Source organism: Rhipicephalus microplus, chromosome 2 (assembly GCF_043290135.1).
Source record: "Rhipicephalus microplus isolate Deutch F79 chromosome 2, USDA_Rmic, whole genome shotgun sequence".
NCBI lineage: Eukaryota > Metazoa > Arthropoda > Arachnida > Ixodida > Ixodidae > Rhipicephalus > Rhipicephalus microplus.
Window position 1 is genome coordinate 86,512,845 of NC_134701.1, and position 25,477 is coordinate 86,538,321.

Consider the following 25,477-nt stretch of genomic DNA (forward strand, 5'->3'; position numbering starts at 1 on the left):
CCCTATATTTTAGTACCCATTTTACGATTTACCAATACAGCGTCCGATGCTTTCGTGTACTGAATAAATCTATCGTATTATCGTATCCGCTGTGATCCACTTCAACACAAGCGAAAGAGATGGTATAGGTTGAATTACAGTGCGCGTAGCCACGCTAAGTGTTTTGATGGGCATGCGTTAGAGCGAGAGACCTAACTAGAAAACTGCCCTTGCAGGATTTTCGGTTAACGAGAACGACTGGGCCATCTTGACCAACTGGCTGGCCGAGAACAGACGCTTACACAGCCTTCAGGTGATGCCTTATTATTCCCACCACAAGGCTCTCGTCGAAGGCTTGGTCAACTCACTGCAGACCAACTACTGCGTCACATTAGTCCAATTAGATGACCTACACCTGCCAAAAGTAGACTGGAAACGTGTAAAGAACATGGTAAGAACATGCCGCAAGACGCTTGATGTATACGTTCTTCACCAACATCGGTGTTTTATTTGTTTTTTACATCTGCGTGCACTTACACAGTGTTGCATAAAAATACCGATTCAATTATTTGAACTTTTTTATCATACTGCATAAATATTGACGAATAGACAATGCTAGTAATCGTTATTAGTCCTCATCTTTTTATGCGTTCGTCTTGTTTGAAGAAATAACTTTCATTTGTTTTTGTTTACGCAGGAGTTCACAAGCACTTACCCGACATTGGCGTCAGCCACGTCATTTTTTTTTTGTTTAGTGTAAAAAGCTGTCGTTTATATCTTGCCGTTTTCATGTCGCCGAGTATGCATAGGCCAAATGAGTAGGCGCATTATTATTAGGCTAATGGAACATAAGCGCTCGTCACAAGGAAATCCACGCTGACATGTGTCCCAACACTTGGTGCTGCGGTATTTGCACCTGTGTTTTATGAAGCATAGGTGCTGTGAACACATTGCGATCAAATCACAAACAAAATGATTGAGGCTCATATTATCAGAAAAAAGGGTGGGCGATGCGTTAGCATACCTTCTGTTTCCCTGTATGATAGCGAGTTTATTTTTCTAGATAGAATAGCACCTTAGAATTTCTTGCCTAGGGAAGAGCACATGCTCAAATTTCCGGTTTCTTTTTTAGATGAAACACGGACGATACTCTCTTTTCGCTGTTTTTTGTTTGTTTTTAATGAAATAAAGTGGCCTCACGGCGTATTTTATTTATTTATTTATTGAATAGTTTGTTTGTTTATTTATTTTTTTTATCAAAGTACCCACAGCGCCCAAGGGCAATACAGTGGCGGGGAAAGAATACGAAATTTCTAACCGGAATACGGATACTCACACTTCTACAACACCATAATAACACAATTTATTGTCAAATATACGTAGCGGCACGTGGGAGTAGACAATACAAAGCAGCTTCACAATACCGTTTCGTCCCTACACCTCCTTGCCAGTACACTACTCTAGAGCCCGAAGTAATCTTGAAAATACTTCTTGTGAAGTAACTTCTGCTACTTCAGAAGTCAACCTAATCCACCGCGCTATCGTCCTGGGAAAAAACGACGTTTTAAATGCGTCAATGTGGAAGCTTACAATCATTATCTCATTGGCCTGATCTAGCCGCTGTGAAACGTAGTCCGGTTTGCAAAAGTATCGTGAGGGGTCAAGACCTGTACGGCTGTGAAATATGTTTTGAAAATGTTTCAACCTCAGATATTTCCTTCGCTTGTTTAGAAGTTCCCAAGCAAGCTATTCTTTCGCTTTCCAAGCACTTAAATTTCTGGTGAAATCAGAGCAGGGAAACCAAACAGCTATGTTTTGAATTCTTTTTAAATTGTACACATCACATGCCTTTCACGGATCCCACGCAGCACAAGCGTAATCTAAGACAGATCCAATGTTAGTCATATATAGTTGATTCTTGGCCTAAAGTGGTAAATTTGCGTTTCTGCGCAGGAAACCTAACACGTCCTGCTTTACTTGTGACGTTATGGACATGACGGTTCCAAGAAAAGTCCGGTGTAAAGTATACACCGAGATACTTGTGTTCACAAACTATTAGCAGCCTGGTGGAATTTACAGGGTAAAATGAGTCATGATGTGCCTTTTTCCTATAGAAACACATATGCACTGATTTTTTTCGCATTGAACATGCGCCACTCTCAACAGTATTCAAAAACTGTGTCAAGATCATTTTTAAGAGGAGCGCAATCATAAGAGCTATGTATAAGTCTGTACAAAACACAGTCATTGACAAATAATTTGATATGTGATAAAATGCCGGAACAAATGTCATTTATGTAAATGAGTAACAATAGCGGACCGAAGACTGACCATTGAGGCACTCCAGAGGACACATAATTTTCCCTGGATGATTTACTATTGAAAACAACCTTATCCTTTTTTACTTTTAAATATTCAATTATCCAGTTCACAACCATATCATTCACTTTACACATTTTCAGTTTTTCAATCGAAAAAGAGTGGGGTACGACGTAAAATATTTTGTTAAATTCTAGGAACAAGCAGACAGTAAAGAAACCCTTATCTGAAGCAGAGGATAAGTTGTGTGTCATTTCAAGTAACTGTATTGTTCAGGAAAAAAAGACTACGAAAGCCGTGCTGCTGAGGATCAAGTTCAGAATGTGCGTTCATATGAGCCACTATATTGGTAGGCAGCACATGTTCAAGTATTTTGCATGCAACACTTGTGAGTGGAATTGGCCTATAATTTAAAACACTACTTTGCGGTCTACTCTTGTGAACGGGCACTACGTTGGCAATCTTCCAGTCATAAAGGGTAATAAAGATTCTTCTTAAGACTTCGTGTAAATGACGCGCAGATATTTAGATACTTCGCGCGGGCACAAAGGAAGCAATGCAGGTGACAAATCATCAGGCCTTGTGGCTTTAGAGACATTCATGAATTTATTAAAAGCCTCTATTCCACGCTGGACAATCTCAATACCGCTCATTTTTTCCACCGCCACCTTAGAGAACTGTGGTAAAGTGTCAAGGATGTTAACCTTAGGGGTATACACAGAACTAAAAAATGACATAAAGCACACAGCCATATCTACGTCATTATTGATAGTGGTGTCGTTGTCATCAAGAGCTGGAATCGATAAGACGTCTTTGCTGTTTGACTTAAAGAATTTCCGCAGTTCTTAAGGGCGCTTCCTTTAGAAAACTGTATGAAAGAGTTTATCTTCAGCTGTTTTCAGAGCTGCTTTCATATCAAATGTTTTTTGCCTAAGTTTATTTATCGTATTTAACGAAAAGTGTTTCTTATAAGCAGAGTAAACACGCGCACGTTGCCTGGCCATGCGTTTAACGTCATATGAATACCGTAATTTGCTTTTGCTGCACCTGGCAGTTAGAAACCATGAAGGCACATGGTTTTCGCGCAGTTCTAGCATTTTCTCCTTGAATGTTTGCCACAACTCTTCATTCATAAATTCCGCCTGCGTTTCAAATGTGTGCTAAAAAGAGTTTAGAGCGAGGGCTATGTCAGAGGTAGGTGCTTTTTTATAGCTGAAAATCTGACGGACGTCATTGTTCGGAATTATATGTACTGTAAAATCATAACCCATGGGACAGTGTCATGATCACTTGTGCCCGGCAGCACCAGTAGTCATTTTTCTTTCACTTTCATATGCTGTTCATAAACCTTCAGGGTCGAATCAGCAGTGTAGTTTGTCTTTCTTTCCTTTTGTCCACGTTGTCGTTGAGCTGTGTCATAAACTTTTCAAGCACAATCGCCAACTAGTCCAGCTTTCAGTCCTTCTACAGTCGTAAATCGCTTTCGTCTGCGTGATCTTAACGATTTAATGAATGTAAATAAGTGCTGCTGTCTGTGTGCAGATGACAGTACCAGTCAGGTACCTTTAGAACCAGTACCCTCCTTCCTGTGTACACTGAGTGGAGGAGCTATGTAATAAATTAACTTGGTATCTGGAAAAATTGTGGCCTCGGACATTCTTGGAGCAATCAGTGTCTTTATGATTACCATTTCGTGTCTTGCAGGCTCACCGCAACTATGGACTTGTGCAGTGTGCAGCGGCTTTCGCACTTGGAAGCTGGCATAAGCGGGCTGCCATCGCTTACGAACAGATATTGTGGCATCCCCAACTTCACGACACCATCCGGCGCGTAGGATGCGTCAGCAAAGGAGAGAGCATGGAGAAGATTCGCCAGGCCAACGAGAGACTTCGTGATCAGGTAAGGGAATTAATGAATCCAGCTCTGAAGTGTGGTGTTACCGTATGCTCAGAAGCACTAAACTGAAAACATTATATCACTTCTGTATCCAAAAGTTATGCCAGATCAGCGAGCGCAATACTGCGGTGCCCCAGTGTCCACAAAGCAGAGTGCGGCGATGCAATCAGCCTTGTCTTCGATTTCAATTAGACTTACCCTACCTCAGCATTGCAGCCGATCAGTCTACTTGATTACAACCCTGAGAAGGCTATAAGGTTAGACATGCGCTGTATTCCCAATTAGGAATGGCAAATTCTCACATCCATACCCCCTCTTCGTTGGGCGAGTAAGAAAAGAAAAGCTCTAGAATAGATAAATAAATCAAAATGAAGCGGCTGCGTTCTTCTCACGACTGTTTTCTACTGGTCTCTTGCAACATAGGAATCTTCAGCCGCCGTCAAAATTAAAAACATTCGCGATGTTGTCTGCACATTCAACAATAGCGTAACATGTTCGACCATCCAGAGGCGAGGCTTCACGATAGTATGGGTTAAGAGCGCAAAGACGGACGCACGGGAAAGTTTGGTCTGCACGAACACCGGCTAAGTAACTTAAGCTAACAATATCGAAAAGCGGAGTAGTAAAGAAAAAGTCACGGCTTTGCTGCAAAGGCTAAGCGATGAACGTAATAGCAACAAATTGGAAGGTCACGCGCAGGATGGCAAACATATTGAAACGTTCCCCACGTTTCTTACGCACAAATGACACAGGAAACCTGCTCACGGGAACAGATGAATGCGAATAAGCGTTTGAGTTGTTACTTCGCTGTGTCTGAAAAGCACGTCAATTTCCCAAACAGAGACTATGCAACAATTGCAGCCAGCTTTGTAGGCCCGGTAACTACAACAGAATTGTTTCGGTGAAATCCCAAGGCCAGCGAAGACGTACGATCCTCCCCACAGCGATATAATGCGTGCGAGTGAGTGTAGACTGCTTGCTCTTTGCGGGGCAAAGCGCGTGGGAAATGAGAACGCGGCCGCGCATCGTGGCAATGTTGCTACGCGCGCTCATTGCTCCATTTGCTGATAATGCTGAAAACACAATACTTACCCCCGAGATGCCCTTCAACAGCTGTAAGTGGTAGATATTATTAGCTTGTCCTTTGAACTTTGAAGAACGTGCCTCTTCGCAGCTCTATGGTTATCGCCTCCCCCTCACGCTTCAGAGGTCCCAAGTTTGATTCAGAGTGCCGCAGCCTCCTTCTGGATTATTTTTCTTTCTTCCGTTTTCGTATATATAGATACGTATACGTATAGGGTGAGTGACGCCGACGGCAAATCAAGCCGAGATTGTCCATCTAATTGCTATCGCAATAAAAAAAATGGCAGCATATTCACGGAGGGAATGTGGGGCGAAGCATCCGTACGTCCGTTCGTTCTTGCTTCTGTCCGTCCGTACGTCCATCTCTGTGACCGTCCTGTGTCAATCCACCTGTCCCTGCGTGCGTCTGTTCACGCGTCCGCACGTTCATCTGTGCGTCCGTCCCTGCATTCGTCCATGCATACGTCCCTGGGTCCATACCTGTGTCCGTCCCTGCTTCCATCGTCCGTGCAGCCATCCGTGCGTCCGTCCATGCATCTGTCTGTGTGTCCGTTTGTCCATCTATTCAACACTCCAAGTACCACCATCTCGCATCTTTTCATCATATATTCCCCACATAGAAGCACCGCCATCCAGCTGACATTCCAAAGATTAGATGAGAGGTGGCACACGCACACTTTCTTACGGCTTGCGCTTCGTGTCTACTTCCCGCCTCTAACCACCTCGAGTTCATGGTATATACTAGTTCACTGTATTCATTGCACTGCGGCCCAGCGCTTGCTAAACCTTTCTGAAACCAAGGAGGTTACGCCTAGTGAGTATAATGTAGCAATCCTTTCTGGTCAAATAGTGCTCAATGTACACGCCAATGGCTGCTAATGGGGAATGAGAAACAGGATAATTAGGCTTTTAATTTCTTACAGCTTGCGCTTCGTATCTACTTCCCACCTTTAACCACCTCGAGTTCATCGTATATACTAGTTCACTGTATTCATGGCACTACAACTCGACGCTCGCTAAACCTTTCTAAAACTAAGGAGGTAAACGCCAAGCAAGTATAACGTAGCAACCCTTTCTTGTCAGATAGCACTTGATATACACGCAAATGGCTGCTAATGAAGAATGAGAGACTGGAGAATTCGACTTTTAGTTATATAAATGAAGTAGGATATAGGTGAAGGAGGATCTCACTATGTATAAGTGAAGGAGGATTCATTTACGTTTTTCTTTTTATACCTTATTAATAATTCAGGAGGAACCGCTTAAGTACGACAAAAAAGTACGTAGGCGACAAAGACAGCAGGCGTCGCAGGTATGTTTGGTATGAATAGATGCTACGAGCGACGCTGACGCCTGTGGGAAGGTCGCCACCTCGGGACGTGTTAACTTAAGTTGGAACAGCATCGACTGGAACGGACCCTTAACAACGACGCGTTGAAGGAACAAATGGCGGATACCGATGTTATGGTGTATTACTTCCTTTACTAAGACGCGGGATCAAATCGTGCCTGCGGTGGCTGCATTTTCGATGGAGGCGGAAATGCTGTCGGCCCGTGTGCGCAGATTTGTGTGCACGTTAAAGACCCCATGTGGTCGAAATTTCCGTAGTCCTGCATTATGACGTCTCTTAATCATATCGTGGTTTCGGGACGTTAATCCCCACAAAACAATCAATCAATGCACTTTACCAAGAACACAAGCAGAAGAGAGTTCCGTTAGAGACGTTCTAAACCATGCTGTCTGAACTTGTCGTAAAGCAGACAGCATGGTTTAGAACACCACTAACGGAACGTTTAGGAGCTTGCTCCATTTTGCTGGGGGTTGTTCATCGTCGTTGCGCTGGTGTGTACGCTAGTTCTCATTACTCCCGCTAAAGGCGCAGCTCTGCTCTTTGTTTGAAGAGTGCTCACCATATGGCGCACCGCCGCTGAGGTGATGCTCACTCCAGACAACGTTCGGCCCTACACAATCTTAGAAAACGTACGTGCACCCAAGTGTGGCTCAAAATTGTTCGCATATGTGCGGGACGATTTTACTGACAGAAGGGTCACTATCCGTATTTGGGACCTTAAATCACAGCCCATCACCAGGAGTGATTTCAGTACTCCCCACTGGGCTGTCATTTCCCCGCTCCTTTTCTATATCGCCCTTATGCGCTTCCCAGAGTCCCTAAATCAAATTTTAAAGGTACGCCACACCATCTATGCTGATGACGTTGCAATAAGGTGCCGCTCTGACAGTCTGAACTAGATAGAAGGAGTCCTCCAACAGGCTGCCTCCGCTGTAGAAAAAATAGAGCGCAAGAGTAGTCTGGAGTGCTCTGCCACTAAATTCGAAATCCTCGTATATGAAAATAAGGCATCTGACACTACCTCCCTCAAAGCGCAACTCAACAGAACCCAAATAAAAGAAATTGAAACCATCTAAATTCTAGGGGCTCACTTCAATAATAGGGGCGACAACCCATTCGCGATAAACAAAGAACCTACTGTTTACAGATTTCTCGTATGATTAGCCGTGCGGCTAACCGACGACGAGGGTGGAAAAACACGGCATAATGTCACTCATACGACATTTGTCATCAGTCGCATACCCTCAGGTAAAAGAAGCTATAGGTTATGCTTCCAACACCCTCAGGTAAAGGAAGCATAACCTATAGCTTCCTTTACCTGAGGGTATTGAAAGCAGACGAGCACAAACTAGATAGACTCATACGTGTGACTCTTAAGAAGGCTCTGAATCTTCCCCCGCGAATACTCACAAACCGTCTACTTGAAATGGGGCTCCACAATACCGCATCTGAACTATTCCAAGCACACCACACAGGTTAAGTCATGCGCCTCACAATCACTAAAACAGGATCGAAAACATTATCACAGCTTGGCATCAAAGTGCCTATTCAAAGGAGGGGGAAAAACGTGTCCCATATGAATAGAGGCAGGGCGTTATCGTAAGACCACTCCCACGCAATATGCATTCATGCTTTCACGAACATCGACATCGGGCACATGTCAGAGCTCAGAACAAATTCTAAAACACTGAGGGTGCCTTCTTAGTCGATGCAGCTGAACCAGTGAACTGGAAATACGGGGCAACCGTCATTGATTAAAGAAAACAGATTGACTGTATATCAGCACGGAACACGGACACAATTAGCATGGAAAATGCAGGAATCACCTCCGCTCTATGAAACCCCGAGTACACCTTCATTTTCACAGATTCAAAAGCAGCCTACCCAAATTTCTGTCAAGGCTACGTTGGCCCCACTGTGCACAGCATTCTTACCCTGCTATCAGCGCCACATTCAGAGGGAGAGTAAAAACAGCTGGTATGAACAACCGCCCACTACTTAGAGACAATGAGGTCGCCCATACCTCGGCACGAGAATTACTCTTCCGGACCTCCGACCCCGGCATATTACATCCACCCTCATCTCTAGGTATGAACCCGCTTCTCATAAATACAGAAATTCTGCAACACCGAAGGTTCGAACGACAGAAGCTTCCACCCCCAGGGCCAAAGCTAAGTAAGGAATCGCAGGTAGCAAGGCGTCGCTTACAGACCCTGCCCTACCACAATCCGTTCATAATGGCAAAGATAGATCCCGGCGCGCAAGCACGAACACACACACGCACACACACACACACACGCGCACGCACACACGGCCGCACATACACACACGCACGCACATACACACACACACGCACATACACTCACACACGCACATACACACACGCACATACACACACACGCACATACACACACGCACGCACATACACACACACGCACATACACACACACACGCACATACACACACGCACATACACACACACGCACATACACACACACGCACATACACACACACGCACATACACACACGCACATACACACACACGCGCACATACACAAACACACGCACACAAACACACGCACACACACACCACACACTCACACTCACACATTCACACACACTCACTCACTCGCACAATCACGCGCACTCACACAATCACGCACACTCACACACACACTCACACACTCACACTCACACACACACACACTCACACACTCACACTCACACACACACACACTCACACTCACACTCACACACACACTCACACTCACAAACACAAACACGCACACACACACACACGCACACGCACACGCACACCATAGTGCAGGTGCTCCTTTGATAAAACAGCTACCTTTTACCACATGGTATGGGAGTGTCCACACAATCCCCCTTTGCAGCCCAATACCCAACAGAACATGAAAGGGTGGCAAGCACCTCTGTCTATCTCGGATCCGAAGAGCCAAGCGGGCCTCGCGAAACGTGCGAAAAGAGCGGCCAGAGGCAATGGGATCCCGGACTAAGGATCCCACTCACCTATCTACTCGCGCCGATAATCACAATAAACGTTTCATTTTTTCTCCCTCGCTTCACTCTCGGCACGAATTATAGTTTGGTAGCAGACCAATAGGTGGCCGCACTTATGTATGGCGCTCGCTCTCGGCGTCCTTCTGTTCTCTTTCACTGGACATAACTCAGTGTGCGTCAATACCGCTACCTACTACGAAACCGTAGAAGCCAAGGCGGCAGCGCTGAAGGCTAGCTTTCAGAACCATTCTCGAACTTTCGACTAAATACTCTAATTTAAGATCCTCTGGCTTTGTCCTTTATGGATCAAAAACCATTATGCTAAAAGAAAAAAAAACGTTAATCTGAGCTTATGTAATTCGTAAATAAGCTCTTGAGCAGATTGTATATAATGCATAAGTTTGTAAACGTCTGCATATATTACAACAGTATGTAAATTCTTTGTGTATATAATGTATATAGGATCACACATCTCTCGTGTCACGTATTTATATGATGACGGTGTTTGAGCATATGCAGAGGATTTATAGTTTACGGGAGTTAACCTCTGAAGCACGTTTTTCATAATCATTGTGCGTAGATTTTCTACGTGTTTTCCGGGATGAAAATGCGTCGCTGAAGTTTCGGCCAACACTTTCATGTTAAAAATAAACAATATTTTATTTAAAGAGACAAGGAATAGTCCGCCGAATCGTCTCATGCTTTCGACCAACACTCTTTCAAATGTACAAACTGTCAATAGCTTTTTCTACCTGTTGGGGTGGACTCCGCCTATCCTAGGAAGACGCCGTCGTGGAACGTGAGTCGGTTAGTTTACAGTTTGAGATAAGACCAGATATGATGAAGTGTTGTTCCAAGCCTTCGGAGGCGTGACTACGATATCATTCAGATAGCCCGGACAAGTATGCGACTTAATCCAGCATTGTCGCAGGAGACCACTGCTTGTGCAGATCTCTTTGACGATTCCATTGTTCGCATGATGATTTCAGTGTGAGAAACACCATCGTAAAAACATTTCTCCCACATAGTTTGTGTTAATATAAACTTGCATATTGCAATGACGCAGGATTGACAAGCACACAGATAACCACAAAAAAACATGCTCTATCTTGTTCATTTTTTCTTGTTCTATCTTGTTCGTGTGCTCTATTTTGTTCACACGCTTCACCAAATCAGTTTCAACAAGTAAAAAATTCTTTATTAAAAGGTCAGAATTTATCTATTCCGTAGTGAATTAAAAGATACAACAGGACGAATTTATTGATGGTATATTTATGGTAAAAGAATACTGTGACGAAGTCATTTACACGCCTTTTATAGGCCTAGAAGATGTGGCTGAAAACAGTCACCTCTGAGGCACAGAACCGACTCAAGAGCCATCTCCACTAACGATAAACATGAAGAAAACTAGGTGATGATGTTTTTGCACAGGCGATGAAGAAACGCGCTTTAAATGCCCACACTAAAATCAATCGCCGAAACGACTTCGCCTTTTCTCTCCTGCGCTCGGCCAATAACACTCGCACTGCCTCGTCGCCGCCACTAGCACATAAGTACGGCAATGTTCCTGCTAAATGAAACATTTCCCGATGTTAAAAGTTCAGCCACTAAGAAAAAGAAAACAACTGCATATTTAGAAGTACGACTCATCTACAGCACGAGAACAATGTTTGGTGATCGTTGCTCTCAACACTATGGGCCATCCAGAACAACCTCGTAATGGACGTCACTTACGCGTCGAAGAACTGTGTAAGCTCTGAAATATCTTCGTAACAGCTTTTTGGAGAGCCCACTCTGGCAAATAGGTGTCCGGACCCACACGTTCACGCCCTTATTGTATAAGACAGCTCGGTTCTGGAGCTTGTATTATTCGGCATCGTCGTCTTGCTTTTCGGTGATCCGCAATCTGACAAGTTGTCTAGCTTCTTCTGCTCGCCGCGTAAAGTTTTCAGCGTAGGTCTAATGGTCATTATTTTTTGTAAGGAGCCTCGCGTCTAATGTCGTAACTATCATTAACATGACTGAAGGGTGTCTTCCCAGTGGTCTCCTGATGAGCCGTGTTGTACGTGAATGTGACGTAGGGCAAGATGTCGCCCCATTTCTTGCCCTGTACATCTACACAAATGCCTACGATGTCAGCAAGGGTCGTAATGAGACGTTCCATGAGCCCATATGTTTTGGGGTCATACGTCGTTGTCTTCCGTTCAGCTGCATCAGTTAGTCCAAAACGGTGTCCAGAAGCTTGGCCATAAACACAGTACATCTTTCGGTAATCACCATTACGGGATCACCGTGTATTGAAGCGATGGCTTCGATAAAAAAATTGCACCACTTTTGCGTCCGTGGCCTATGACAGAGCGCCTGTCTCTGTGTATTGGGTGAGGTGATCTCTGACTACGACTGTGTACATATTTCCGGTGGCGGACGCTCAAAGGGGGCACAGAAAATTTATGCTAAATTGTGCGGATGGTGTCGTTGACACTCGGATAGGCTGCAGCAGGCCGGCTGGCTTGGTAAATAGTGGCTGTCAACGGTGACAATCTGGAGATAATTGCTCGTAATTTGAAATGATTGCAGTAAGTCTCGGCCAGTAATGGTTATGCCTAATTCGTGCCAATACTCGGGTAAAGCCCAAGTGACCAGAGGTAGCTTTGTAATGGACTCTCAGGTCCTCACGTCTTGGGAAGGAATGACGAGCAAGCGGCTTGTACGGTAGGAGAAAAGTTTTGTACGTCATTTCGCAAGGACGACGCCAGCCATTGTGAAAATAACTTAGGCACGCTATTTGTTCGTCCTTCTAAATAATTTAATAGTGGCAGTGGTTCAGCGAATTCTCACTCATGTAGTTAAAGCGGCAGTGTGCACGATTCCAAACAAATTAATGTCGTCATCGTTGTCATCTTCAGCTGCCTTCCAACAGGATATCGTTGCGTACTTTTTTGACCTAAAGCCAACCGCGGAGCCCATTCTTGGAGCCGATGACTCTAGCGTGCAAGGCGGCCAAATTAGTCTGTCAAGTTAATCAACGAACACAGCGAGTGTTGATCACTGATAGCGGTGAATGGTTAACCATACAAATGTACAAGTAAGAACAAAACTTCAGCACTGCTCATACCATTGCAAGACATTCTTTCGCCATCCGGAGGTAGTAAGCTTCTGCGCGGGAGAGCGTCCTGCTGACACGGGCAACCATATTTTCATTAACGCCACCGCTGGCACATACGCACAGCAATACGAAAGTTCTACTGGGGAGAATTCCGTTTACCTTCCTTGCCCTGAACAAGCTTGGTGTTTACACGGAATAGCGTTAATTTTCTCTTAGCGGAGATGTTCAGTCTCTTTTTTTAACTCAATTTGGGTCGTTAATTCATCGCAAATACAAACTTTTGAAAATATTTCTATAGGTTGATCGTTAGTAAAATCTTGAGTGAATGGAACATACACGATGACACAGTGGTTATGATGCTCTAGTGCCAAAGCGAAAAGCAGGGATTAGATCGCGCAAGACACAGTCGCTTTTCAGCGTAGGTAAAATGATAGAAGTATGTGCCCTGCACGTCCAACGCAGAATTTAAAACTCCAGGGAGTAAAAATTACTCGCTGCTCTTCGCTACCGCTTGCCTCATGACCTTACTGTGTTTTGACACGTAAGTACACTTAAATTACTCGGAACTATTTACAAAATATTTCCTACTTGAAATACGGCGTGCGATATCGACCGCATTTTCGTGCGGCCACGATGACGAGGGTATATATTACCTGTTGATTGACTGTCCGAAACAAGATACACACAGACAGTGACTCGAACAGCAACTCTACGGTTGATTCCGTGCGAACGTTTTCGTTCGAGAAAATACTACGCCCATCGCCATGTAGATTAAATAGCAAAGCAATGAAAGTGCTTGAGCGCTTTTTCAGACACCACGATTTGTGACCAGTACCGAGCGGATGAAGTTGAAAGAGAGCGGGCAGGTAGGTGTTTGATCTGGCCAAATGAGCACTTTTGAACTGATTGATGTAGGACTGTATATATGTATATATGCTATTTTGTTTTAAATGTGAATGCATTTCCTAAGGTGTCATCCAGTAGCAGATACGGAGCACTTACGGTAATACTTTTTGATGCTCCATGCGCAGCGAGTCTATTACATTGGCGGATCGTGAGTGCTTCCTTTATGTTCCGTTGGCAGATCTGGAGCAGCTCCGTCGCGATATACACTCCATGGAGCAGCTTTTTCTACTCCGCTAAAATCTCCGGATTTGACAGGGGGTTGCAAGCGCCCCGTGTCTTGAAACGGTGGCAGTTTTGGGTGCGCCATTGGATGCCGGTCGCATCAGTCGTGCCTCTCCTCGGAGCTCACGTTTTGCTAGCGTAGCGTCACTTTGCCCAGTGTACCAACTTAGCAAAAAAAGAGACGCGCGCATTGCGTTCCATTCTGACCCTGCCTTTTGCTCCAGAGGGAGTGCTTGTGTTGCATTGGTAGATTCCCTTCTGCTGCCGTCCACCAGAGCTGAGGGCTCTGGCGCAGATTAGTAGGTCACTGCAAATCCGCCCATAGATGGTGCCATTAGTTTGGCTATGTCAGGCGTAGTAGGGATCCGTCCACCACCCTCTTCCATAGCAACAGCTGGGGGCGCACGCGTCCCTAGCAACCCAGAGTCCCCACCATGTCACGCTTTGTCGTCGTCAGCTGTCAGCAACAGCTGCTGGCGCGTACGCTTATCCTCGCCCCTAGCAACTGGGGCCCCCACCTCCTTGAATTAAACGCCCTTTTGCAAAAACCAGCGCCACTGGGTACCAGCATCCACGCCTTGCCTGAATATGGGCCCAGTATGGCGCTGGTACCAGCGCCTCCCAGCGCAGGTACTGGGACGCTGGAGCGGCAGCGTTCCAGTACTCTGCGCAAAATGGCTTACGAGGTTAAAACAGGGGTGCCCATTCGCCTTAAATAAATAAATATATAGACAAAATAGCGCGCTTTCACATTGAAACTTAAAAAAAATAAATAACTAACAATTGACTTTGGACGGAATTCGAATTCGACACTTCCTGATTTCGAACGAAGCACGCTACCCACTAAGCCACGCCACAACCTTTTTTTTTCTTTATTGTGCCACGCCACAACATGCATATGGGGTTGTAAAATGATTATTTATTTGAAGAACGCGCCGTTCAACTTAGTTTACAAGTCGCAAAGTCAAGACAGACACGATATTGTTTTTCAAATAACAATTACGTCTTCATTCCACAATGACGAACGGCTCCGGGCACCGAATGACGTGCGGATATTAGCAAGAGCGCAATGTTTTTTGAAGCATCCACATCTTAACTCTGAAAAATCTCAAATTGACTTGAGGAGCAGCCACAGATTGTCGGCTGTTGCTGCCGATAGTTTTTTTTTCCTTTGATAGTTGGTTCTCGCACTTACTACTGGTCAGCATGTACAGATGAGTTATGTCTTATTCGGTAGATATGCGCGCACACGAGAGACTATTAGGTATTTGTTTTTTCGCGAGAGCGACGTTGTAGCAGTACACGTCCGTCGTGCCAGATTACATATTTGCAGTTCTATCGATACCTGCAACTAACAAACCGCCTAAGAAATGACTAATGCAATCCGCTGAACAAAATTGCCAGTATGTTAGTTCACTAACGCGTACAAAATTACCCATTCAAAATTGCCTGTTCTTAGATACGAGTCAGAGAAGTACCGGCTCCTGCACTCAGAAGGAAGCTTTCGGTGACAGCCTACGTTGCTGAAAGCCCGACACATTGATCGTCACCGCTTTTTGTGCGGGCACCGCACACGCGAATAAATTATCGATTTATGCTCAGGGATGTCTAAACTGTACTCTACATTCAATCTTACACTTTATAATTGTGCCTTCTTAAAGTAAAAAGCGACGGCAGCATGTTCGCCGACGCGGCCGGCACGATAGGCCTCACTGAGACGGGAAACTGGGTAAGGCTGCTCTCGACGCGGTGAGTTTGGATGGTTGCAGATTCTGCATTTGAGCGTCGGGACATTTCTAACTCCTACATGAAGTAAGTAGAAGGCTACGCATGGCCAGACATACATTTATGCGGTGTGGCGGAATCGAACGACAGCTTTTTCTCTTGTCTCCGCTGGGAAATCTTGCGAAGTGATCAAGAGAGCTCATTCACGTTTCGTCAACTTTGCGGCAAAAACAATTTCTTGTTTCTGTCAGGAGTGGCGCGCAGCTCCAGGCTTACAAACACTGCACCTTGGAATCGTTACAGCAATACACGGATGATGCAAACATGGCCGGTATACGCGGTGGCATATGCAAAAAAGGTGCTTTAAAATTGCTGCGATACGTACGTTCGCTGCAAAAATTACGTATAGTCGGTATCTTTTAGGTTAGCATCTCTCCGTGCCGTCAAATCAAGCGTTTTATATGCAACGACACCGTAACATACCGCGGCACGCGCTTCAATAACGTGCATGCTGCGCTTGTAGAAATAGTGCGTGCTCCAGTATTCACCAATGCTTGCAAGTGAAACTTCCAGCGCTTCCAGCGCTTCGCAGTGCGCTGGAAGCGCTGGAAGCGCTGAAACAACGGTTGAGCGGTGCGACAAAGCTTTTTCCCAGTGCACCCAGTGAAGTTCCAGTGATTAGAAGCGTGTACCAGTGTCTCCAGCGTGTACCAATGCCAAAAAACGTACTGACATTACGCTGTTTTTGCAATACGGCGTGAATTTCCACCGCTTCAATGCAGTGCGTTCGAAACACGTTTTTAGCGTTCGTGCTGCCAGCGTTTGTGTAGCGTTTGTGTTTGTAAGACGTAGACGTTATTGCCATCAAATACAATTACCAATGCAGTGCTTCGCTGCTCCTTCTCTCATCGTGCGCTCTCTCTCCTCCCTGCGCCTCACTTTCTCGTCCATTGGCACCTCACTCTGGACCGTTTGCTGGCTGGGCGCCTCTCACGATTATCCGGAAATGTGTGCTTGACACGCCGCTAACGCGAAAACCAAACAGAGAACGCTGTTTGTTTTGTTCAAATCATAACATTTTTAACCGTGAATGCTAGCCACTAGAGCTGGAAACGCATGCCACGTTTCTCGCGACACAGAAGCGCCACGTACGGCAAACGGTGCTATTGTCGGCACGGTGTAAGAAAAAAAACTATATTCTTTCTTTGCGTTCTTCAGACTGACCTTTGGCATAACAAGCATACATAAAAATGACGCAGGTTCAGCACACATAACTAAACAAGTTATACTGATGTACAAAGTTTAACAAGGATCAGTGGAAAGGTCCTTCTATCCACTTTTGTAAATCCAAAGGGCGACTGGGTCGGAGACCGTTGTTCTATGATGACGAAGAGGCGCTCGCTCAATATCCTGGCACGACAACAGCAACTGTGTCTCGTCTACGGCAGTTATGGGAGCGTCACAAAAGGGGCACATAGTTCCATACGCTAAGCGGTACTGTTGCGACCAGTGGGTGGTGAAGGCCGGCGTGAGAGCGACCCCGACTCGAAGCCTCCGAAGCGCTACCTCTTTTGAGCGTGTAGGCCTACCATGAATGTCAGAACCACATGATGGTATGAGTGCTAGTGTGATGCGTTAGAGACATTCCTTTTGGCGCAGCAGTTTTCCGCAGTTGCCTTCGGGGAATTGTGGCAGTGGGTAAATATGACCAGGGAGCAAGTGGCAGAATCCGCCTCTAGCTGACCAGACATTACAGCTCGTGGAACCCACTCGAAGCGTATGGTTGTGCCGATGTTTCTTGCCAGCTGGTGAACGCCGTCTGAAAGCGCTGTCGATCAGGTCACATGACGTATGTCGTGAATTTCTTCCCCAGAATCAGTGCGAAGCACCAGCTTCGAGTAGCGGTTCGTTTCAATAAAACGCTGGCGTGTATTGAGACCGTCCCTTATTCGATCATTCCAGCGACTATAGGTGGCGCAGCGGTAGGGCCAAATGGCGGACGAGATGATGTCGCGAGCGTGCACGTCAGAGTCGAAGTGGGTAAAGACGCGTTCATTGGTTCATGACTGCTGAGAGACCGAACTGCGTCACAGTTTATCACCGTGTGACAGCTTCGGAGCACGGCTACATAGCGCCACCTGCGTCGCTGGAATGACCTAATAGCGGTGAGTTCACCAAGAAATGCAGCTGGTTCAGCATTACCTGCATACATGCATGTTTGTTTTCCTTGTAGTTGTTGTGGACACACCAGGGCGGTATGCACTATGCCATTGGTGATACTGGCATCGCTATATTCTACAAGGATACCTGGTGTGTGGTAGGTATGTCGAAACCGGGAGACCATTGCCATCACCTGGTAAGGAATCGGGTGATGAAAACGGCCCTCTGTGGTACGTGCACCACCTGATTTTTTTGGTGAGCAGACAAACAAGATGAATTGTTTTCGCCCTAATTTGCTTTGCGGTCGTGACCCATGTCGACGCAGAACCATTATGTGCAATTTCAAGCCCCAACACACGAAAACGTGAGACCTCCTGTACAGGTTCGAAATTGAAGGAGAGGCGGAAAGGTCAGCTTGCAAGGGGAAGGCCGCCGCACTTGTTTTCAACGGTGATGACTGCTGTTTTTTCTTTCGATAATTTAAACCCATATGGCCACACCAAACGCTGGTAACACTTAGGGCCGTTAAAGTCCCTCTTCTTGTCGAGCGTGATCAAGATGGACCTTCGACACCGTAATATCGTCGGCATACATCAAGAAGTAAATGTCAGGTACAGCCGCCGATTGCCGCGAATGTGAAGAAAAGCAATGTTGAAAAGGGCTGGCGCAAGGACACACCCTTGTGGACAACACCACGGTGGGACGTGAACAGATATTCTGCGTGCCCATCCAGGCGGATAGAGACTGTTTGGTCCCATAAAAAGGTTTCAACGAAGGTGCTCACGCGTCTTGACAGGTGGACGCAAGGTAGGATTGCAACTATTGCTTCCTGACTGACATAGTCATAAGCTTTTCGAATGTCCATCGAAAATGATGTTCAAATACGGCGAGAGCAGCCTCCAGCGAGCACCATAGAAGACAGGTGTCCCAGCCCATATTCAGTGCCCAAGTGGGGGCAGAATCGAGCTTGCGCAGAATGGTACCAGAAGTACCACTCGAGCCACCTAGTGAAAAGGGTCGCAAGTATTCGCTCAATCAGTTTGCACACAGTTGACTGCGAAGATACAGGCATCAGATCAGTGATGTTGTCCGGACTTTTTCTTGGCTTCGGAGTGGTGATCACCTTCACGTGTCGCAATGTACCTGGGAAGATGTTACCTGCCCGCACTTCGTTAATAGTGTCCAGGAGGTAAACAAGAATATTTCTCTTTGTGTTTTTATAGATTTGATAAGGGATGCCATCAGGCCCAAGTGCACTGTGTGACTAGGCTTGGTCTGTGGTTGCCAGAAAGTCTGCCATCGTAAAGAGCGCTTGAATGCCATCCACATCTTCTAATGAAGGCGTCATGGCAGTATCAGTAGGGGAGGAATGCTTGTGCAGTAACTGGTGGAGCTGGTGTGTCAAAGGCGGGAAAACCGGCTCGGGCAGCTGAAGATTCGAAAGTGGACGGAGTCTGGCCAGCTGCCAGCTTAGCCGATGTCGCAGGATGAGGGGGACGGTGACTACGTTTTATCACTCGGAATGTCCTCCATATTTGAAACTTTACGATTAAGGCCCATGGGAAGCATGCCAATTTAGCCAACGGCCTCATTTTAAGCGGCGTTCATAACGACGAGCTACCATTGCATGGCACTGAAGCTCTATTCCCGCCATAGTTGAAGCTGGTCATCGCTCCAGCTCAACTTCTGCTTGTCGGCGTGCATCCAAAGACCAAGCATCTGTAAATCTAGAATTGTTCGAGATTCGTCCACCCAAGACGTGCCTGCTGCGACAGTCAGTGGCTTGCGGATACGAACCGATGGATCGGCGCAGGTTCTATTGGTGATAGCTTCAGATAGCGAACGATATTGATCTCAGTCCGCAACTCGACAGAGACGACGGACACGCCTAGCAGAGCTGGGATAAAGGCCAAGGAGAAGGGGATGATGGTCGCTGCCCCAACTGACCGGTTCACAAGCCCAAGACACCACCATGCTTCCATGCCACCAGGATAAATCTGGCGATTGCGATGGCGTATGCTGCTCTTCGCGCCGCCGAATGGGTACGGATACATAATTTAAAAGAATAAAATTTAAAGGATAAAAACCGATAAATTTAAAAGGATAAAAAAGAATAAAATCAAAAGGACAAAATTTAAAAGGCTGCTGACCCGCAGGTCGCGGATTCGAATCCCGGCTGCGGCGGCTGCATTTCCGATGGAAGCGGAAATGTTGTAGGCCCATTTGCTCTGATTTGGGTGCACGTTAAAGAACCCCAGGTGGTCAAAATTTCCGGAGCCCTCCACTACGGCGTCTCTCATAATCATATGGTGGTTTTGGGACGTTAAACCCCACATATCAATCAAATCAATTTAAAAGGATAAATTTGCGCCTCTAAGTTGTCAAATACACACCTACCCCGCCCATTTGATTCAAAATATCCCCAAGTTGTGCGTGGTGCGTTATAATCACCAGCTACTAATATTTGTCATCCAGGATAACGATGACGGAGATGACATATCCAACCAAGGCTCATGCGAGCCGCGTGGCCGCTATAAAGGCGAGCGTAGTACGTCACAAGTATAATGTCCAATCTCGGTAGACGTACCAATACTGCCACCACTTCTTCCCACAGTGTGCACCACTGAGAGAGGTCTATACGCGACCGAAGAAAAGTGGTGAAAACGTATGCAGCAACCGCACCGGGTGGTACACTTTGTGTCGAGCTCCTGCAGTCCATGATGCATGGGGAGGACCATGCTGCAAATCCTGAAGTTTGTGGGAGAGCGTTACTTTCTTGACACAGCAATGCCCAAACATGTAGTTTCCCATATTGAAAGCGTTGACGAAGTTCTCCGACCTTCCTGGAGATACCACGACAGTTCCACTGTATATTGCCTTCCGAGGACGTTGTGGAATGACTGACTCTATTTATAACTCTAGTTTAGCTACTGACACCGACGTGAGCTGCCTGAGCTAATGGGCCACAAAGCACACGAGCTCGTGCGGCAGCATCGGCGTTTCGCGTGTCTTATTTGGTGGGTGTGTTATTTTTGCGGTGGACAGCGATGGCTGCGGTTCTGAACTCTAGCTCGCGAGAAAATCTAGACAGTGTTTTAGGGGCGAAGCTCCTTATAGCGGCACCCATTCGTCCCTCGTAGCCGTTGTTGTAAGTAACAGGTACAACATTTTGACTTCCAAGGTGGAGCCGGTGAGAGATTTATTCTGTGCGTTGTTGAGCAATAAAAAATAGTGCTCAGTGTACATTCCAGTAGCTGCTAATGCGGAATGAGAGACAGAGGAGCATTCGGCTTTTAGTTAACGCGCACGCTGCGATTCTCATTAGCAGCCATGGGCATGTACATCGAGCACTATCTGATAAGAAAGGGTTGCTACGTTATATCCGCTGGGTGTAACCTCTTTAGTTTTAGAAAGGTTTAGCGAGCGTTGAGCCGCAGTGCCGTGAATACAATGAACTAGTATATACCATGAGTGAACCCAATGTGGTTCAAAGTGGCAAGTAGATACGAAGCGCAAGCCGTAACAAAGTAAAAGCCAAGTTCTCCTGTCTCTCATTTTCTATTAGCAGCCATTGGCATGTACATTTAGCACTATTTGACAGGAAAAGGTTGCTACGTTATACTCGCTGGGCGTAACCTCCTTGAATTTAGAAAGGTTTAGCGAGCATTGGGCCGCAGTGCCATGAATACACTGAACTAGAATAACCATGAATTCGAGGTGGTTAAAGGTGGGAAGTAGACCCGAAGCGCAATCCGTGAGAAAGTGTGCGTGTGCAACCTCTCGTTTAGTCCTTGGAATGTCCGTCGGATGGCGGGGCTTCTATGCGGGGAATATATGATGAAAAGATGCGAGATGATGGTACTTGGAGTGTTGAATAGATGAACGAACTGACACACAGACAGATGCATGGATGAACGCATGAACGGACGCAGGGGCGGATGCATGGACGAACGCAGGGACGGACGCACGAACAGATGCACGCACGGACGGGCGGATGGACGCATAGACGGTCACACAGACAGACGCATGGACGCACGGAAGCAAGAACAAATGAACGGACGGATGCTTCGCCCGACTCTCCATCATTCACTTCGTGCATATGCTGTAAATTTTTTTCTAGACGTTGAAATTCCATCTGGAGGTTAGACAGGCGAAGATCCATATCAGTTTCCTCACTAGATGCGTCAGTTGAGCCATCCTGTTGGACGGTGTCTTGTGGCATCGGTATCGAATCCCGAGGTTTTGAGCCGAGTGCTTTAACTGCTACGCTGTATGAGAGTGTACCCCGTTTGAAATGTGCGTTCGTTGGAAGCGCGGAATCTTTATCCCCCGAAGCTAGAAGAGCATAGCGGTTAAAAGTAGCCAGTTGATTGAATGCTACCTGTATTTATGGCTTTGCTGGTTGTTGAAAACGGTGGTGGCGAGCTTTCGTAGTCGCAGCTGGCTTCGTAGAGCACAGCGGAGAAGTAATGGCATGGTCATTGCTTTTTTAGAGGCCACACTGAAGTGCCCGTGATAGAGTAGCTTGCATTGTTTAATCATTGGCTGGGCAGAAGCAGGATGATTACATACTTCCTTGTCTGTAGCACAAGTAACACTATGATGAAAGCATTGAATGGACCTGGCTCAACACCCGGCCATATTACAGCAGACGGTCTGGTGGATTAGCAAGGCCTTGTAAAGTGACGAGGCATGTGCGACTGCAACTCAAATAACGAGCGACAATAGTTTTTTAGGCATTTCAAGATAGTTACCGCAGCAGATTCTCCCGGTTCTTCATTGCAGTGAATGTCGTTGACAACAAAGCGTCTTAAGTCAGTGCCAGATGCCAAATACGCTTGCACTAGAAGGACGGCGTCTCCCGACGTGCGTATCTCCTGAAGCGTCTTGAATTTTTCAACTGATTCCAGAGAGTGTGCCGACAAAGAAATGGTATTTGTTGGTTTGTGCAGAGCGAATCCTTGAAACCTTGATGTGTTAAGGCAAGCGTCCACAGCTGCTTGAATGGCACGATTGGGCATTGTGAACATATCAAAGCTGGAACGCGTCTTGATGGCAACCTTGTAGAAAGGCTTTTGAGGTGCTCCCGGAGAATGCGCCTCGATTGCAGCGTCTTGAAGTTGGCGGGATCGTTTGGACGCAACATCAGAAGCTACTACAGGCGCGACCTTGCGTGCTGGAGGTATATCGTTGGTAGCACTGTTCGGTCTCTTAGCAGAATTTCGATGCGGGGTCATCGAACTGGATGGATGGATGGATGGATGGATGGATGGATGGATGGATGGATGGATGGATGGATGGATGGATGGATGGATGGATGGATGGATGGATGGATGGATGGATGGATGGATGGATGGATGGATGGATGGATGGATGGATGGATGGATGGATGGATGGATGGATGGATGGATGGATGGATGGATGGATGGATGGATGGATGGATGGATGGATGGATGGATGGATGGATGGATGGATGGATGGATGGATGGATGGATGGATGGATGGATGGATGGATGGATGGATGGATGGATGGATGGATGGATGGATGGATGGATGGATGGATGGATGGATGGATGGATGGATGGATGGATGGATGGATGGATGGATGGATGGATGGATGGATGGATGGATGGATGGATGGATGGATGGATGGATGGATGGATGGATGGATGGATGGATGGATGGATGGACGGACGGACGGACGGACGGACGGACGGACGGACGGACGGACGGACGGACGGACGGACGGACGGACGGACGGATGGATGGATGGATGGATGGATGCGCTCAAAGTCGCCGAAGTTCGCTAAGAAATACATCGCATTTATTATTTAGTTTACTAGTGCTTCTTTCCAGGGATAGTATCAAACGCAATTCAGGTAAAATGAGCTTTTGCACTAATTACCCTCATGTAACCACCCTGCCGAATAAACCAGCTCATATCCGAGCGGTAGTCATTTTGTATTGAAGGAGTAGGGAATGACTGAGATAGAGGAACAGACCAGATAGTTACTGCTAACTGACGTATAAAGAGCTCATAAATGACACACCTCTTAGGTTGATCCTTGGCGTTCGCTAACCTTCCCCTGTTTTGTGCGTTTCCTATACTATTGTGTTGTTGTGGTTGCAGTTCTGGAAGCTGTCTGGCATTGTTAAAGATAATCTTGTGTGCTACGAGCTACCGACTAGCGCCGACGGAGCTGAAAGTGTTCTGCAGATCGACAGGCTAACCTATGACACGTTGCAGCACATACGCTCGTTCCTCAAGATCGCTGATATCCTGGACAACAAAGAGGAAGATGCGGAGAACAAGAATGTACCGGTTGACACGCAAGGTTTCAGGAAGAGAAGGCGATCAGGCAGCTCTTGTGCGTTGACGCAACCAGTTAAAAAACCCTGAGTATATTGCAACATTTTTAAACAAATTTCTGACAAAGGCAGAATTCACACTGCACTTTGGAAAACTACACAATCTCTTGAAAGCAAACTCAGCTGCTTAAAATTTTTTTCTTGCGGCGATCCCGTGCATTACTTTATCGAAATATTTGCTTTCAAATAACGTGAAGAAGTTTGTGATCATACGGGCAAACTGCATGAGTTTCACACCGTCAATGGGATCTCTTGCATGCAGTGCCAATCCACCAACTGCTTTTAAAAAATGTTCTCACATGTTTTTTATGAACGAACCAGACGCAACTTTTACCAATAAATACCAACAAGAGTGGCTTGTGCGACGGCTTTGCACCGCGTCGCACCGTCACCGTGACACCATCTGCCGTCTGCTCGGCATGCCTACATCGTCTGCGCGTAACATCTGAGGTCTATCTTGGCCGCCGTTGTCTGTGCGTACATACTGGACGAGTAGAGTATAAAGAATCCATCGACGGTAAAAACATAATATGGCTAAACCCATGGAATGGCGATCCCGTCTCCTCAAATTCATAATGTCGTCGTCGTGCCCATAAGTTCGATACATATGCTTGCATTTGCTACGTATGTATTTGCGCCCAATGCACTTGTCAAGAGCAAAGCTTTTTCGCACTGCTTCTAAGACGTACTCTCAAATACTTGGAGACAAGGCATAGCAGGGAGGGCTAAAAAAGCAGCTCCTTCCAGTAATACAAACAAAACATATCAGATGATATATTTCTGGCATGAAGTGACAGCACGGCTGCACATGTCACCATTTATTTGTTCATTGGTGTTAGCACGCTAGGAGAGTTTCCAACGCGATTTTCAACTGCGGCAGGTGTTCGAGTCCACGCCGGTGCTGCAACATTGATTTTTAACAAGAGTTACTTGTAGTTTATGCTACAATTTTAGTCATACGACTTGAATGCTCAATTGAATAAACATTAGCAGTTGTCGTGGCACGTTACATACGGAACATACGCCATTGTCCCTACCTTGTGAATTTTTACATAGAATACATAAAATTTCTTTCATGTGCAAGTATGTGACTTGAAATCATCCTGCGAGGCACGGACACGGTTGCTCATTGAGCGAAGGCTGTTTACTATCGGTGAGCAAGTGTGGTTTTGCTTATTCACCGCTACGGTGAATTGTCTGCAATGACATCTGTAATCAGGCCTTGTTATCACAAAATATGGATAGCGTGTCACATTGTTCTTATTGCTGAAAACGTAAAATTGAAGAAGTGGCCGTAAAATTTCCGGCGTCCAAAAGTGTTTGAAATTGCGGGAGTA

The 25,477-nt window shown here is 46.1% G+C and overlaps 1 protein-coding gene across 1 annotated transcript; it reads left to right on the top strand.

The window, feature by feature from the left end:
- The first annotated feature begins 241 nt into the window (after nt 1–241).
- Nucleotides 242–24,542, top strand: LOC142785170 (uncharacterized). The gene is made up of 3 exons (XM_075883627.1): nt 242–430; nt 4,003–4,197; nt 23,902–24,542. Exons 1-3 carry the CDS (start codon nt 296–298, stop codon nt 24,169–24,171), a joined length of 600 nt encoding a protein of 199 aa, XP_075739742.1. The 5' UTR covers nt 242–295; the 3' UTR covers nt 24,172–24,542.
- Nucleotides 24,543–25,477: the final 935 nt, after the last annotated feature.

What these genes read in the sequence shown, in the direction of transcription:
- LOC142785170 (XM_075883627.1), top strand. Translation starts at nt 296, where the DNA reads ATGCCTTATTATTCCCACCACAAGGCTCTCGTCGAAGGCTTGGTCAAC. An exon ending in GGAAACGTGTAAAGAACATG is followed by an intron (nt 431 to 4,002) that starts GTAAGAACATGC and finishes CGTGTCTTGCAG; the next exon opens with GCTCACCGCAACTATGGACT. An exon ending in ACGAGAGACTTCGTGATCAG is followed by an intron (nt 4,198 to 23,901) that starts GTAAGGGAATTA and finishes TTGTGGTTGCAG; the next exon opens with TTCTGGAAGCTGTCTGGCAT.